The sequence below is a fragment of the Balaenoptera acutorostrata genome, chromosome 1 (assembly GCF_949987535.1).
Source record: "Balaenoptera acutorostrata chromosome 1, mBalAcu1.1, whole genome shotgun sequence".
Classification (NCBI taxonomy): Eukaryota; Metazoa; Chordata; class Mammalia; order Artiodactyla; family Balaenopteridae; genus Balaenoptera; species Balaenoptera acutorostrata.
Genome location: NC_080064.1, coordinates 76,194,284 through 76,210,943, shown reverse-complemented (window position 1 = coordinate 76,210,943; position 16,660 = coordinate 76,194,284). Strand labels below are relative to the sequence as shown.

At 33.8% G+C, this 16,660-nt stretch overlaps 1 protein-coding gene across 7 annotated transcripts in view; it reads left to right on the top strand.

Annotated features, from left to right (window-relative positions):
• COL24A1 (collagen type XXIV alpha 1 chain) overlaps nucleotides 1–16,660 on the top strand; it is a 389,632-nt gene that overhangs the window by 91,215 nt on the left and 281,757 nt on the right. For all 7 annotated transcript variants that reach the window (XM_057550626.1, XM_057550622.1, XM_057550627.1 and 4 more), the window contains 2 exons: nucleotides 12,386–12,439; nucleotides 14,479–14,523. In XM_057550626.1, the coding sequence (XP_057406609.1) occupies nucleotides 12,386–12,439; nucleotides 14,479–14,523 (99 nt within the window). The remainder of the gene's footprint in view (nucleotides 1–12,385; nucleotides 12,440–14,478; nucleotides 14,524–16,660) is intronic.

Genomic DNA, 16,660 nt, shown 5'->3' with positions numbered 1-16,660 from the left:
ATACTTCTGAATGTTAGTATATTATTTCTTTACATTTTATCCCTCTTACACATATCCCAACAGAAGTACCTCTATTATGTGTCAAATATCTAATCTAAATATGCAGATTGGGCTGTCTCAAAATTGATAGTAGGTGAAGTTCATCTTCTTTATTCTTGTCTTCTCCATTCTATGTCTTGATTTTTTTTCATCCATCTCCTACCAAAGTATGCTGTCAGTAAAAGAACTAATTAATTTATTTATGCTACTATATTACTTCCAGTGCTTAAAGTATTACCTTACCCATTAGTAATTATATTTTAAGTATAGTTTAAGACAAAATAAGTAATCTTTAATGGTGGAATTTTAGGCATTACTGAGGAAACATTTTCACAGAGTCTCTGTGATATATCACTTAAGTAGCTACCATCTTTATTTATTAATATAGCTGGTCTTATATAGATATTAACTTTATCTTTCCTTGGGGGGGCTGCATTGGGTCTTCATTGCTGCATGCGGGCTTTCTCTAGTTGCAGCGATCGGGGGCTACTCTTGGTTGCAGTGCGCGTGCTTTCTCATTGCGGTGGCTTCTCTCTTGTTGCGGAGCACGGGCTCTAGCTGTGTGGACTTCAGTAGTTGCAGCATGTGGACTCAGTAGTTGCAGCACACAGGGCCTAGAGCACACAGGCTTCAGTAGTTGTGGCACGCAGGCTCAGTAGTTGTGGCTTGCAGGCTCTAGAGCGCAGGCTCAGTGGTTGTGGTGCACGGGCCTAATTGCTCCGCGGCATGTGGGATCTTCCTGGAGCAGGGCTCGAACCCATGTCCCCTGCATTGGCAGGTGGACTCTTAACCACTGTGCCACCACAGAAGTCCCTTAACTTTATCTTGACAATATATAGGTATTATCTACTTCCCTACTCCATAATGAACTGTAAAATCGTCCATGGAAATTTATAGATAACTTCTGGTTTCTTACTCCATAGGGAATTATAAAATTATCCAACAGATGCTATTGAGTTCAAAAGAGGAGTTCAAGAAAACTGTGGAAAAATAGTGAATGGAATGATCACTGGGTCCTTTTTTTTGAGTGCACTGTTCTTTATATTACAAAATTTGTAAAGTCTTATTTCTTTAAAGATATATGCCTTTGTAATAGATTTAGATCTTAGAAAAATTATATTTGAAAAACACATGCATTCCGTTTTTCCTAAATAGTGTTTATTATAAAAAATCTGTCTAGTGCTGTACTGTGTCATGTATGCTATATGTACTTTCTCTTGATTTTACCACAGGATGATTTGACCATGTTTATGAGGAAATCACTGTACTTAGAATAAGATACAGTTACACCCACAAGTCAAATTATGCCAAGGTTGACCTCAGAGACTGTTCCAGAATATTATCCTATGCATAAATGCTCCACCATGTTCTGTTTATTATAAGTAAAATGATCTTCAGATATCTTTGACATTAAGTAAGGGCAAACATATTAGTATGGGATATTATGTGGCATGAGACACTTATATTTCAATTTAGATGATTCAAATTTCATGAGAAGAATTGTCACTTATTACTGTTTTAATAATAGTAAAAGGAAGATATCTTTTGCTAACGTTTCCACTCTCTTTGATGTGGAAAGATATTAGGTGTGTGAATACAAATATGGACATTTTCTCTTGGTCATTTATTAAATTATGTATACTATTTGTTGTTATATATGAAGTAGATATTCAAATACAGAAGCAGAATTAAAGGATCCAGGCCAAAATAAAGAGCTGACAGAAACCATACATGTGAAAGAAAATAGAGAAACCTGGAAATGCTGAAATCTAAAAAGGACCCATATTTAAGAAATTTTTGGCTAAGCATATGTCAAAGACTGTTATGTCCAATCTTCTGCTGGTTTCATAGCTATTTAGAAGTGTAGGTTGGTGCTTCATTAAGGTACAGCTATGTGGATCCCATCCATGTTATTTCATTTACTGTCCTTAGAATAAGATGTACTTTATTATAATCACCACTCCCCTTTAATTAATTTAATTAGTCTTACATTGTAAATGAGCTTGTTTCCTCAAATTTTAGGTAGATACAATTAGTCAGTCTTTGAGCATAGCATATGATTCAGTTTTTTAAAAATTGAAGTATAGTTGATTTACAATGTTGTGTTAGTTTCAGGTGTACAGCAAAGTGATTCAGTTATACATGTATGTATTCTTTTTCAGATTCTTTTCCATTATAGGTTATTATAAGATATTCACTATAGTTCCCTATCCTATACAGTAAGTCCTTGTTGTTTATCTATTTTATGTATAGTAGTGTGTATCTGTTAATCCCAAACTCCTAATTTATCCCTCCCTTCTCCGCCTTTCCCCTTTGGTAACCATAGGTTTGTTGTCTATGTCTGTGAGTCTGTTTCTGTTTTGTAAATAAGTTCATTTGTATCACTTTTTTAGATTCCACATATAAGTGATATCATATATTTGTCTTTGATTACTTCACTTCATATGATAATCTCCACATCCATCCATATTGCTGCAAATGGCACTATTTCATTCATTTTTATGGCTAAGTAATATTCCATTATATATAATTAATATGTATATTAATATATATATATATATATTCCATATAAAATGGAATATATGTGTATATATATATACACACACACACACATACACATATGTGTGTTTATATATATATACACACACCACATCTTCTTTATCCATTCCTCTGTCAGTGGACACTTAGGTTACTTCCATATTTTGGCTATTGTAAATAGTGCTGCTATGAACATTGGGGTACATGTACCTTTTCGAAGTACAGTTTTCATCTTTTCTGGATACATGCCCAGGAGTGGGATTGCTGGATCATATGATAACTGTATTTTTACTCTTTAAGGAACCTCCATACTGTTATCCATAGTGGCTGCACCAATTTACACTCCCATCAACAGTGTAGGAAGGTTCCCTTTTCTCCATATCCTCTCCAGTGTTTATTGTTTGTAGACTTTTTGATGATGGCCATTCTGACTGGTGTGGGGTGATACCTCATTGTAGTTTTGATTTGCATTTCTCTAATAATTAGCCATATTGAGCATCTTTTCATGTGCCTGTTGGACATGATTCAGTTTTAAATAATTATTGTAACATGTAATTTGTAGAATAATAGTAACTTCTTTTAGATAACTCCTTAAATTTTATGTAACATATTACACTTATATTTTTAGAGTCTCTGAAATTAAAGCCAGAAACTGGTAAAATAAATTACTTCACTTTCTGTATTATAAAATATGAAACACTCTGATAGTCAAAATAGTGAAGGCAGTAGGCATAGAAAACTTCAAAATCCAAGTTTAGGTCACTATAAATATAAGCTTTTTTGGATTACTGTATTGGTTTCTAACCTGAGTACTAAAGCTCTATGTTTGGTGTGAATAGTTTACAAAAATATGAAGGTGTATATGTACTGACATGACATCATATACCTGTGCAGCATAGAAATATATAGGGGAGTAGTCAAAGTCCTGTCCAAAATTGTTAGTAATATTGCTAAGCTTAAGTTTGGGAAGATGTTGCTATAAATCATATGCTCATACTGGTTGCCAAAGAATCACTTATTTCCCTGAGTAAACACTAAGCATGGAATTAAGTTGTTGTGAGCCAGCTTCCTTAGTGATGTCTGTATTGTTTTAATGAAATTATAGACTTACAGGTAAGAGATATCCTCTCCTAGACAGTATAAATATTATGTGAATGCTGTTGAAAATGGATACATTTTAAAATAACATATTATTTTGGTTGTTTGAGTTATTTATTATTTAGCCTTGTACTGGTATTTTTTACATTAATGTTTGTGTTAAGTTATTTCATTTTAAATCTTCCCAGAAAACTCTTTCTTCCCCAAAATAAAACATTGTATTTATTCAGAGTTTGCAGATGGAGTTAATATTTGTCACATAATGTGTTTTTGCTTTTTCAATCAGGAAAAGTAAAAAACTGGTTTTGTTAGGAATTTGGTATATTTTAGGATCAGACTATGTAAAAGTAGTTTTATTAACAAATTCATTTGTTCCTTAGTCTTAGGTTGTTGACATTTGAGAAGTGGTTTTCTTCCTTGTATTGTAAACTATTTTTGATTTTAAGATCTTAGTATTAGGTACTTACTAATCACAATTATTTTTAAATGCCTTATGTAATCAGTTACATATTAGTCAGTGTTTGTGTACTCATGCTTTTTGATATTGAGATATTATAGTTCTTACCTCTTCCTTTTCTTCCCTCCTACACTCCCTATAATGTCACAATTAGATCAAAATCCTTGTTGTCAGTTAATATTAGAGATCTTAAAAACAAGATAGTAGACAATCTTTATTGGTCAGGACTCTTTTTAAAACACCAAAGAACTCCTGTTCTATTTTACATGTTTTACTGTCTTTGAGAAGCTTCTTGGAGCATATGATATGAACCAAATTATTTAAAAGCATAAAACCATCTGCTGATTTATAATAGAAAAGAAGAATGCTGTTTAAAACAATGGGAGACACAGGGAAAGAGGATATATATGTATTTGTTAACTTCATATTTTATATATGTTACTAATTCCAAGTAGCTCCCTTTTTAGTGCAAAGTTTCCAAACTTCATTCTGTAGTGCGCAGTCAGGAAATTCTATAGCTGCTATTAAAAAAGCATTTTACAGGGCTCCCAGATTGATTTAATCAGTAGTCTCTTGTAGTAAGTTGAAGCAAATTTATGTAGCTCCACGACCTAAAATATCTATGCCAGAACTGATTTTTCCAGGATTGAAGGTAACATGGTATTGGAGATTTGGATTGACTCTCAACAGTACCTAGAAAACTGTTGTCAAAATACACAGGTTTTCTAAGGACTTTTTCAGATCTGATAATAATAGATTATAAATAATCAAATCATATTGTATTTGAAGTTTGACAAAGAGCAAAAGAGTACTCAGTTTTCTTCCTATGAATATCAAAATATCGCAGCCTTAGAATAGTGAACAAAATAACACCCTTAAGGCACCGGGACTTCAGAGATGTTTACTTTTCCAACTATAAAAAGGAGTGTCTCCTTTTCTCTTACAGCTTTCTGTTAGAAGAGTCTATTTAAAGTAAACTGTATTTTGGCTTCTAACTCCAGTGTTAGAATTTCAGAATATAAAATCCTTCTGTTAGACATCTGTTATTAGTTCTATCTTTAGCCCCAAACAATCTTAAATACGTATTGCACAACCGTGTTTCAAATACATACATTTTATGGAGAATTTGGAGACAGTGTTTTCTTTGTCCCAGGAAAGGTTTGAAGTTAATTCATAAAGAAAGAACTTCTGTTGCTAGAGCATTACCAAATATTGTCATTAATTTTTCAGTGATTCTGCCTCTTTCAGGAAACATGTATTTTCTGGATTCTACTGGGATGATCTGTAGTAACTATGTTTGGCTAACTATAGCTTGACAAGATGTATGAAGAGACCAGTACTTTGAATTAAACCCATCTTCAAGGTCGGGTCAGTTACTGAGAAGAGGGATGCCCAATGAACTATAGTTGGTAACTTTGGGGAAGTCCAGGAAGAGCATGATTTCATAGAGGTATGACACCAACAAATGGGAATTCAGGCAGGCATTTATTTTCAGGGTGGATAATGTAAGGGAAAACTCAAGAGAGTCTTGTAAGTTATCAAAATCAGGAATGTGGAAATGAGAGTGCAAATATGGAAGTGAGGTTTGGCTTGGCTTGTATTCTCAGTGTGGGAAAATGGCAAGAATGAGGCGTGGCCCTTATGATTGAGGGATAATGTGTGACAAAACTGGTTCTTGAACACAGGAAAAAGGCAGATTCCAATTCCCAGAATTAGAGTACAAGCTGGTAACCATTCTTTAAGAGCAAGGCAGGAACTTGAGCCTGAGAACTGAGGCCCAGATCATAGCTAGGTTAACAGTAAGCCTGACTTGATGCTAAATCTCCAAGAATTTGTCTAAAACCCATTAAATTCCTACCTAAGTTTAAAATTAGTCTCAACTGTTAGGACATGATTGACCTTGAAATGTGGATCAAATTGTCTTACCTATAAGAAAAAGAAAGAGGCAGAGGCTGGATTATCATAGAGCACTTTACACTCTAGCCTTTACCTACAGTAACTGTGTTTCCCTTTGAAGGATTTTAAAATATCAGGATTTTCTAGTAGTATGTATTCATGTGTAGAATGTGTAAAATTAACCTCTGGGTTTTACGTTAGTGTGTCTAGTCCTAGACAATTTAGTGCAGTCTTCTGTTTTCATTGCTTCATCTTGGAAAAAGTTGAATTTCTTTTTTTATTGGTAATGCCTGTTTACTTTATCACTAATGCCTGTTTAGTATATATGTCTTTTATGATAATTTTAATTTATCTCTACTTTAGATTGAATATATTGTTTCTAAACATTTGTTCTTTAGAAAGAGCAAAATGTGTTCATAGTTAATTGTAGTCTTTAACAGAAAAATTTTGCAATGCTTTTATTTTTTAATTCCATAAATATAGTCACCAGTATTTTATGGTTATTTTAGTCCTCATGTTTCTCTAGTTATTTTATATTCAGTGTTTTTCTAATGTCTTTGTAGAACTAGGAAAATAATTCTTTTACTAGACTCCCTAAGCAATAAGTTTTCCACTGTTTCCTGATATTTAGCTATACCACCAAGTATAGTATCTGTATGTAGTCTACAATATTAACACCACATATATATTCAGGCATACCAAGTCTAGAATACTCTTTTGTTCTTAATGTTTGATAACTACCATGTTTGATAACAGTACCATCAGACCCAGGCAAGAGAGAAACTTGATCTGGGCTCTGCACTTTAGAGGACCCTGTACATCACAAACAAATAAAATAAAATGTATTTAAAAAACACATGATTTTCCCATCACTCAGGATTTAGCACTTAGCATTGGCATTGTATGACCTGTAATCCTAGACATCCATTCTTGTTATTACGTATTAGTTACCTATTGCTATGTAACAGATTGCTCCATGTTAGTGGTTTAAAACAGTAATAATAAATATATATTATTTCTTATAGTTTCTGTGGGTCAGGAATTTGGGAGTGGCTTATTTGGGTGGGTCTAGCTTAGGGTTTCATATGAGGTTACAGTCAAGATTTTGGGCAAGACTGCAGTCATCTGAAGGCTTGACTGCGGCTGATCTGCTATTAAGGTGGCTCACTTACTGGCTGGTGGGAAGTCTCATTTCCTCCCCATGGGGAACTCTCCACATGGCAACTTGAGTGTCTTCACAGCATGGTTTTGGCTTCCACCAGAGCAAGTGGTCCATGGGAGCAAAGTGAAAGGTATAGTGCCTTTTATGACCTAGCCTAAGAATTCACATTCTGTTACTTCTATATTCTGTTAGTCACATAGGCCAGCCAGGAGTCAAAATGGGGGGACACTACACAAGGGGATTAATACCAGGTAGTGAGAATCATGAGGGTCCATCTTTGAGGCTGGCTACGAAAGTATTTTAATAATGTTCAAGGCTCAGAGAAATTCTTCTCCACATCTCTTGCTTATAACCTCACATCTGACATGAAGTTTTGTAGCTGGTACCACTGCCAACATTAGAGACGGAAACTGCTTGAGATTGCGATGAGGACTGAGCAGGCAGTAGAAGCACTTTGGCTGAGGAAAGATGAATTTACTTGTCTAATTCTCCTTTTAGTATGAATGCAATAGGCTCTTGTATAATGAAGTACTGCTTCAAGTAATGCAAACCTTCTATTTTCTTGCCTCTCTTTGTGTTCTGATTTTTGGTTTCAGAGGTAGTAGAACTAGTGCAATATTTGCAACAGCTGAGACTGAGAAATTCCCAGAGACTGAGAAACATTTTGTATTATTAAACAATTCATATTACTCTTAAATTTTGTATATCATAGGTATAGAAACAAAATTCATGAAGCATGATAAAAATTGTTTATGTTGGCAGCTAGATGGATAGGAAATGGTAGAATTATGCAGTTTTAAAAAGATATTTAATTAGATTACAGTAAAAATTTTAAAGTAAATATAAATTTTTAAATTTATTTAACTGATATTGATTATTCATGGATTATAATTTTCAATAGAGAATTAAAAGCAGTAGAAAATCTTCAAAAATATTATTTACTTAAATTTTTAAAATCTAGAAACAGTGTGAGAAGTCTTACATTGAGCATTACCACACAGTAAGTTGTACAAATAGGACTTTATTTAAAGTAGTTTTAATTACCAATTGTATTAGTTTTCTATCTGTTGCTACATAATAAATACCACAAACTTAGAAGCTTAAAATACACCCATTAATAAATCTCATAGTTTTCATCAGTCAGCAGTCCAGATACTACTTAACTAGGTCTTCTGCAGTCAAAGTGTCAGCTGCTGCATTATCATCTGGACGCTTGACTGGGGAAGAGTTCACTTCCAAGCTCATTCAGGTTGTGAGAAGAATTCATTTCCTTGAGGTTGTAGAACCAAGAGGCCCTGGCTCTTTTCTGGCTTTTGGCTATCGCCCAACTTCAGGTCCTATGGACTGTCCACAGTTCCTAGAGGTCATTCACAGTTCCCTGTTGTGTGGGCCTCTCCAACACAGCTGCTTATTTCATCAAACTCAGGAAGACTCTAGCTCCAGGCTGCTAAGATGGACTCTTATGTAGTATAACGTAATCACATCATTGGCATCCCATCACCTTTGCTCTATTCTATGTGTTAGAAGAAGCAAGTCATAGTCCCACCACACACAAAGGGAGGGTATCATACAAAGATGTGGGCAACAGGAGGTAGGAATCATTAAGAGTCACCTCAAAATCTGTCCACTACAGTGATCAAACAGTGGAAATGAGCAAGAAAATTATTCATAACTTGAAGAGATCAAGTGAAATCCCTGAAATGTTATATTCTTTACAAAATAAAATTTTACAACTGATCAAAACAATGAAAATGTAAAAAAGAGAATTATGTTCACAGAAGTAACAATGCAACTCTGGCATGCCATTTATTTACTTGTTTATTTGTTATTGAAGTATAGTTGACACAACATACAGTGTTGCATTAGTTTCAGGTTTATAGCAAAGTGAATCAGTTATACGTACACATATATCCACTCTTTTTTAGATGTAATGGCCCATATAGGCCATTACATAGTATTGAGTAGAGTTCCCTGTGCTATACAGTAGGTCTTTATTAATGATCTATTTTATATATAGTAGTGTGTATATGTCAGTCCCAATCTCCCAATTTATCCCTTCCCTCCCTTTTTCCACTGGTAACCATAAGTTTGTTTTCTATATCTGTAACTTGATTTCTGTTTTGTAAATAAGTTCATTTGTACCATTTTCTTAGATTTCACATATAAGTGATATCATATGATATTTGTCTTTCTCTGACTTACTTCCCTCAGTATGACAGAGAAGATGATTATTACATTCATGAAATTGGCAAGTTGGGCAAAAAGGGCAAAAACTCTAGCTTTCCTATGGATGATTATCCTGGAAAATCGCCATTATATCCTTTGGTAGTAGGAGGATATTTCTAAGAGAACACAGTTTGATTAAATTAGGGGTTATAATTTTCCACTAAGTAAATATGAGAGAAAATTTAGTATTTCATTTTGCAACAAATTCTTTCAAGTGGAGAAAGAAATTGTAGAAACTGTGTCTTTTGTATTCTAAGTTAGAAGGCAAAGTGTTTTGTCACTACTGTTCCATATTTCACAACCAGTCTTTAAGATCATTTTTTTTACAGTGAAGATATATGGTTGCAAATACTTAGGTTTATTTTATTAAAGGATTTCAGAGCTTTACCTACAGTAAAAAAAAAAAAAAATGCATATAGTTGCCAAAATTGAAATAACAACTGAATAACACTGTACAAGCAGTGACATATTTAACAATATAAAACATTGGCATGATTTTCTTCAAAAGAAAATATATGTCCAATATGTAGCCAAATATAATGATGCTTTTTATGGCATTAACTGTACTATATTTCATGAAACAAGAAAATGTAGGAATTATTTCAAATATTGATGACACAATGGTCAACCTGTAAGATGGGTTAAAACAAAAAGATATCTCTATCTAGAATAGAGAGTTAAAAATGAACTGCTTAATGCGTAGTAAAGTGAGAAGAGAAATAATACATAAAAAAATTTAAAGTAGGTGCATTCTCAGTTCAACTAAATTGTTTTGGGGGCAAAGTGAAGTTGAACAGCTAATATTTATTATACATATTATTGAACTACCAAAAGAATAGGAAGTTGAAATCAATAAGTGCTTATTTCATTGTTTTCATGCTGGTTGTAGAAAATACAGGCTTTGTGATAAGTGGAGAACTAATCACAGTTCTCGCCCTTCTCCTAGCAGGGAGAAATCAGTAGTTCTGTGGGACGCTGAACTGGAAAGCAGCTCCTCCCACTGGATGAGGGTGGGGGGCCAGTCGGTCCCAAAGAGCACATCCTCTAGGCAATCCTGAGTGAGTCCCCAAAGATGTTTTCAGCAATCCCACTCCTTGTCCAGACCAATTGTTTCCTTGTTTTATGAGAAAAACTTTATTAAGATGTAATATACATACCATAAAATTCACCCCTTTAAAGTGTACAATTCAGTGGTTATTAGTATATTCATAGACTTGTGCAGCCATTGCACTAATTTTAGAACATTTTCATCACCTCAGAAAGAAACCCAGTATTGTAAGCAGTCACTCTCCAGCTCTTCACCACATCACCAGGCCTCGACAACCACTAATCTACTTTCTACCTCCATAGATTTGCCTATTTTGAACATTTCACATTAACGGAATCATGCAGTATGTCCCCCATTCTTTATTATTTCACTGGGGTTTCTGGAAAACCTACTTAATGATCCATCTAAAAAGTCAATCATCTCTTATGTTTCAGATTTATTACAGTATTTTTCTTCTACTTTTTCATTACCTGTGTATCATAAATACTTTCAAATACCCATAATAATTCATACTGTATGGAATGATGTATTGCAGATTTGTGAGCTTATTGTCAACAGGATTTGACTTCCAAGGACAATGAGAGCAAAATGCCTGCCTGAATTTCAACTGACTTTGAAGGGGGTATGGCTGCAATATGTTTGACTATACAGATGGTTTTTGCATTATCCTCTCATTACAAAATAAGAGAAACCACTCCTACGAGTTAACTATGTCTTAGAAACGTCATACCTTTTTTTCCATTGTTAAACCATCTTTTCAGCTTAGCCCATTCGTGTTTATACTAGTGAACCAATGATTTTTGGCAATCTGTTGAACACATAATATTTAATACTGGCTTGCCTAAATGAAAGATTATAAGAATCTAATAATGTACTTTATTTTGTTAGCCTTATAAGTTGTTAAAAATGAGTGTTGTCAAAGTGTTCATAATAAGTATTATAAAGAATATTTTAAAGAAGCCTTTTAAAAAGGGAGCTTTGAAGTTGATAAACTCAATGGTAAATCTCTAGAGAAAAACTTTGAGTATATAAAGCAAGAGTAACTGAGTAATTGAGTTATTTTACAATAGAATTTATAATGAGGAAGTGTGTTAATTTCCTGTCCTTCACAGTTTTACTGTGTAGAATTCTCAATAGACCTTTGGGAAGCTTATATTTCAATCGCACTTTTGTATTTTATATTTTGTATAAATTTTGTATTTACAATATTTATGTGCATTTTCCCTTTTCTTAAATGATGTTTTTACATGTTGTATTGTATCTTGGAATGATGAGTTAAAGTATTCAATATAGCATAGTAGAACAAGCACTGACTCTGCAATCAGACTGCCTGCATTCAAAGCTCAGTCCCACCCAACACTAGTGGATGCAAGTGATTTAACCTCTCTGGGCTTTAACTTCCTCAACTATGAAGTGAGGATGTTAGTACTCATTGATTTGACCTACTATGAAGATGAAATGAAGTAGTGCATATATAATAATGTGTATAAAGCCTTTAGCCAAGGTAAGTGTGCTAAGCACATGCTAAATATTAATAGTCATTTCATTCTCTGTGGTGTGTGTATAGGAACAGCATGAAGTAGTGGACAAAACTAATGGATTGGTCAGCTGGAAATCTTGGTTCTGTTTCTTCTCATTCAGTGATTCTTTACATAATGGATAACAAATTTCTATTTCCTGCAGCTTAGCTTTCTGTATATATTGAGTGTCATGTAAAATAATTTCATAAACTATAGAAATAGTGTACTTAAAATCAATTAAGTGTTATGCAAAACAAATACACATTTTTGTTGCACTATAATTTATAGGTTAGGAAATAAATATTTCCTATTACTAAGTTCCTTATCAGAAAACACAGCAAAAATGAATTCTTTATCTATTTTGGCTGTAATAGCATTTCTTTCTTTTTTCTTTGGGCCAGGGTTTTCCAGGTGACTTTGGAGACAGAGGCCCCGCAGGTCCTGATGGCAGTCCTGTGAGTAAATTGTGATGGTCCACCCTCGCAGTCTAACATCACTCAAGACTTCATAGCAACTGTACTTGCCATTCTCATTACCACATTCCTGACAAGCACTCTTGGCCAGACAGTTTTGATACCACTGAGCACATTCCACTTTGTGGTTTTACAGCATGGGAAATAAGACAAAAGTGTTATAAATTCTGTCTTGAGAGATAATCATTAAAATTAATTATTTTGACCATGTTAAACATGACTGATTATTTAAAATATTAGAAGTATACAATCACGATACTGACTTGTATATTTGTGGGGAGGGGCATGGGGAAAAAAAACCTTTCATGTACATCAAGGTACTAACAAGCCTCATGTAAAAATTGTGCATTTGGTGATTGCTCTTTTGGACTCAAACCTGTCATTGATCCACCTTACTTTTCAGTATTTTATAGAGAAGTCTTTGGGGGGGATTGTTTAGATATCTATGTTCAGATTAGGAAGTTAAAATTCTAAAATTAGTTTAATTATATTATCAAAGGATGATGATGGAATGCTGCTTTTTGACACTAGGCAGAAATGTCTTTACTTTTTGCCCTCAAAAAATGGCTATCCCCCAATATATGTCATGTACACATTGTTTTCATAAGATTTTTAAGGTGAATTAGAATCAACTACTAAATCCTTGGATCATAAATTAGGAATAGTTCCTATATTTAGACTATGTAAATTATTAGCATTTATGCTTAAAATAAAGTGTTTGAAAATAGTTTCTTTTTTATTTTTTTCTAAATTATAACTGTATTAGCTAATTCAGTGAATTTAGCAAAAGTTTTATTTGTTATAAGGCTTGGAAGATAAAATAAGAGTAGAACTGATTTCCAAACAGATTGTTGAAAAGTTGAATCATGTCTTAAGCAGAATGTTTACCATCTTATTCTTGCCCATGATTCTGGGGAGCTTCCCATTTCAGACATAATAAAGTAAAGCATTATTTACATTTTTTCTTTAATACCATTTATGTCCTTGCATACCTAGTGTGAAGCCATCTTATTTAATGTTTTGTCAGTTAAATATACATGAAGTTTGTTAGGGTTGGACTCCTAACAATATTTAAAAATTTTCTCTTTGAAGTCTGCTGTTTATATTTAAAATATAATACTTCTGGAAGAGCATTTGGAGTCTTCTTTAGAATGTAAGAATAAATTGGATATTTTCAGTTTATTGGTTTATTATTCTCTATATTTTATACTGTACCTTTGTTTCAAAACAGAATTTGAAATGCAAAAATAAAGGGAGGGTGTATTCTTATACTTTGTACCCTGTAAATGATGCAACTCTGACATGGAGTAGAGTAGGAATTATCACAAAGACTGTAATGATGAGTTTAAGACTGTCACAAAGACCCATCATGAATCAACTGGAAAAATTAATATAGATAATTTTAAATTTCATACAAATAATTTAACAAGGTTGGTAATTTCTTACATTTGTATAGTGCTTTAAGAAAATTTTCAAAAGCTCATATATATATATATATATATATATTAGAGTTTTAATTACAGTTTTAATTCTATACAAAATGAAAACAATATTACTATTTCAGTTTCATAAATGAGAAATTTAGAAAATTTAAATAATGTACTTCAAAAGAGCTGATAAGTGTTTTAAATCATCTGAAAATGCTCTTCTCACCTGACATGCTGACCACTTGTCTTTTCATACTACATATAGGCTAATTATGTTTATAATGCTGATTATTAATGGGATTTACTTCCTTTATTTAGGTACATAGGAGACACAGAGAAATCTATATCCTAGGCTAGGTGGTAGTCCTAGTATCTAAAAGCATGAAGCCAGGGCCACTTTTAAAGAATATAAGCTGCCACCAGAGGTTTGCACTTCTTAGGAGGATGCATAAGAGTAGGGAAGTTGCAGAAGTTAGCTGAAAGAAGGTAAATTTTGATATATTTTTTCCTAGAAATTTTTGTCTTCATCTTTAGAAAATACCCTTAGTAGTTTGGAATCATATTTAACCAATTTTGCACATTTCTCTTACTTAGGGACTTGTAGGTAGCATTGGTCCTCCGGGATTTCCTGGGCTTAGAGTGAGTATCAGATATCATCCTTCTTATCAAATATTTTTGTGTGTATTTATATTTGTTAGATGTGTTTTTAAAACTTTACAAAAATGAAAAGTTTTAGTGTCATTGTTGAATATCAACCTTGCTCACATGTATTTCCCCACCAGATATGCAAATTAGACCAGTAGTATGAATTTAAAAATTAATTATACTTTAGGATACACTGAAATAACAAATTTCTACAGGTTGATGTGTATGTGTATTTGTCTTAAGGATACTTAATCAAGACTCAGTTTCTCCAGAAGTGTAAGACGTAGAATAGCCACTTCTTTCCTTTGAGACAGTCTTTCATACCATCTGGTCTAGAGAGGCAGATAGGTCTAAACAAAAGCACATGATAACAGTAGGCTTTATGAAATAAAATTGAATAAATGGTTAGGAAAACCATCCTGGACAAAAGGTAGGAGCTGGACTTCACCATTGCCATTAATCATTTTAATACCTAACTTATTTATTGTACTTAAAAAAAGTGACTATATTATTTGTTCACTTAATCAGTTTTTATACAGTGAATTCAACTCTTGAGTTTCACTGAAGTTTCTGATGTCAGCAAAGTACAGTTTAATAAAAGCAATTCTGTGGAGGCCAAAACAATGTAGTCCAAATATGTAGCTCTCTGATAAATTTTTGACTATTCATTGGAGTGAACAGACTGTTACTTTTGATATATCTTCATAAATATATTTCTCTCATCCAAGCTTCTGGTTCATGACAGGAAATAAATTATAGATATTTTAGATAAATTTAGAGCCATATGCTTTAACATTGAGCTAGCTAAAGGTGAGATTGACATACTTTAATGAAATGTAAGGAGCCTAATGAAAATAGAATCTTTAAACTATTTCTAGTCATCTAAAAGTAGGGCATGACCATTGGCAGAGGTAGGATTTTCTTTAAAAATCAATTTAGGGCTTCCCTGGTGGCGCAGTGGTTAAGAATCTGCCTGCCAATGCAGGGGACATGGGTTCAAGCCCTGGTCCAGGAAGATTCCACATGCCACGGAGCAACTAAGCCCGTGTGCCACAACTACTGAGCCTGTGCTCTAGAGCCCACAGGCCACAACTACTGATCCCGCGCGCCACAATTACTGAAACCCATGCACCTAGAGCCCGTGCTCCACAGCAAGAGAAGCCACCACAATGAGAAGCCCACGCACCGCAACGAAGAGTAGCCCCCGCTCACCGCAACTAGAGAAAGCCCGCGCACAGCAACAAGACCCAACGCAGCCAAAAATAAATAATAAATTAATAAATTAATTTAAAAGAATCAATTTAGAGCTTGCTCTATTATGTGAAGTAGGTAATTAAGACTCTAGAGTTTTGTGCCATAAATTATAGCTACGGTATTTTTAGCTTGAACTTGAACACAGGTCCTCTGACTCCAAATTTAATGTTGTTTCCCCACCTTAACTGCCCCAAGTCAGAAGGTGGCAACTTGGCCAAAGGAATAAGTCAGGAGTTCAGTTATTGGAACTATGGTAAAAATCAGCATAACAAGTTTTAACTTGCCCATTTGAGATGGCAAGAATATAGAATTAAGAGTTAAGGAACCTGAGTAAGTCTAGGACATTTAAAGTTTTCTCTTTCCTAATAATATTAGTATAGTAATTATAATAATATCAGCAATAACAGCTCACTTTCATTTAGTATTTTCTATGTGCTAGTCACATGGGTTAGGTCATTTAATTCTCAGGACAACCTAAGACCACTTAGCTTATAAATGTTGAGCCCGAATTTGAAGCCAGATGACATACATCCAGAGTCCAAAATTCTCTCTATTGTGCTATACCACCTCCTTAAAACTTACAATACCTTAACAGGTATACTATCTCTCTTAAGAGATTTCTTTAGATGTCATGAGAAGCTCTATGTGAAGGTGGAACCCAAAGAACCAATTTTTTTTTCTCTGAACTTAGAATAGGGCTAAACCTGTAAGTGGTGGTCACCGGTCCTGTCAGTGGGGAGAGACAGGAAGTAGGGGAAGGGAATTGGACTCCAGAGATACTCTTTGTGCATTCTTGATTTAACCTATTAGCATTAAATTGGTTAGCTCCAAAGTTTCTGTTATTATGCTTAAGATCAAGACCAAAATTCTTAACATG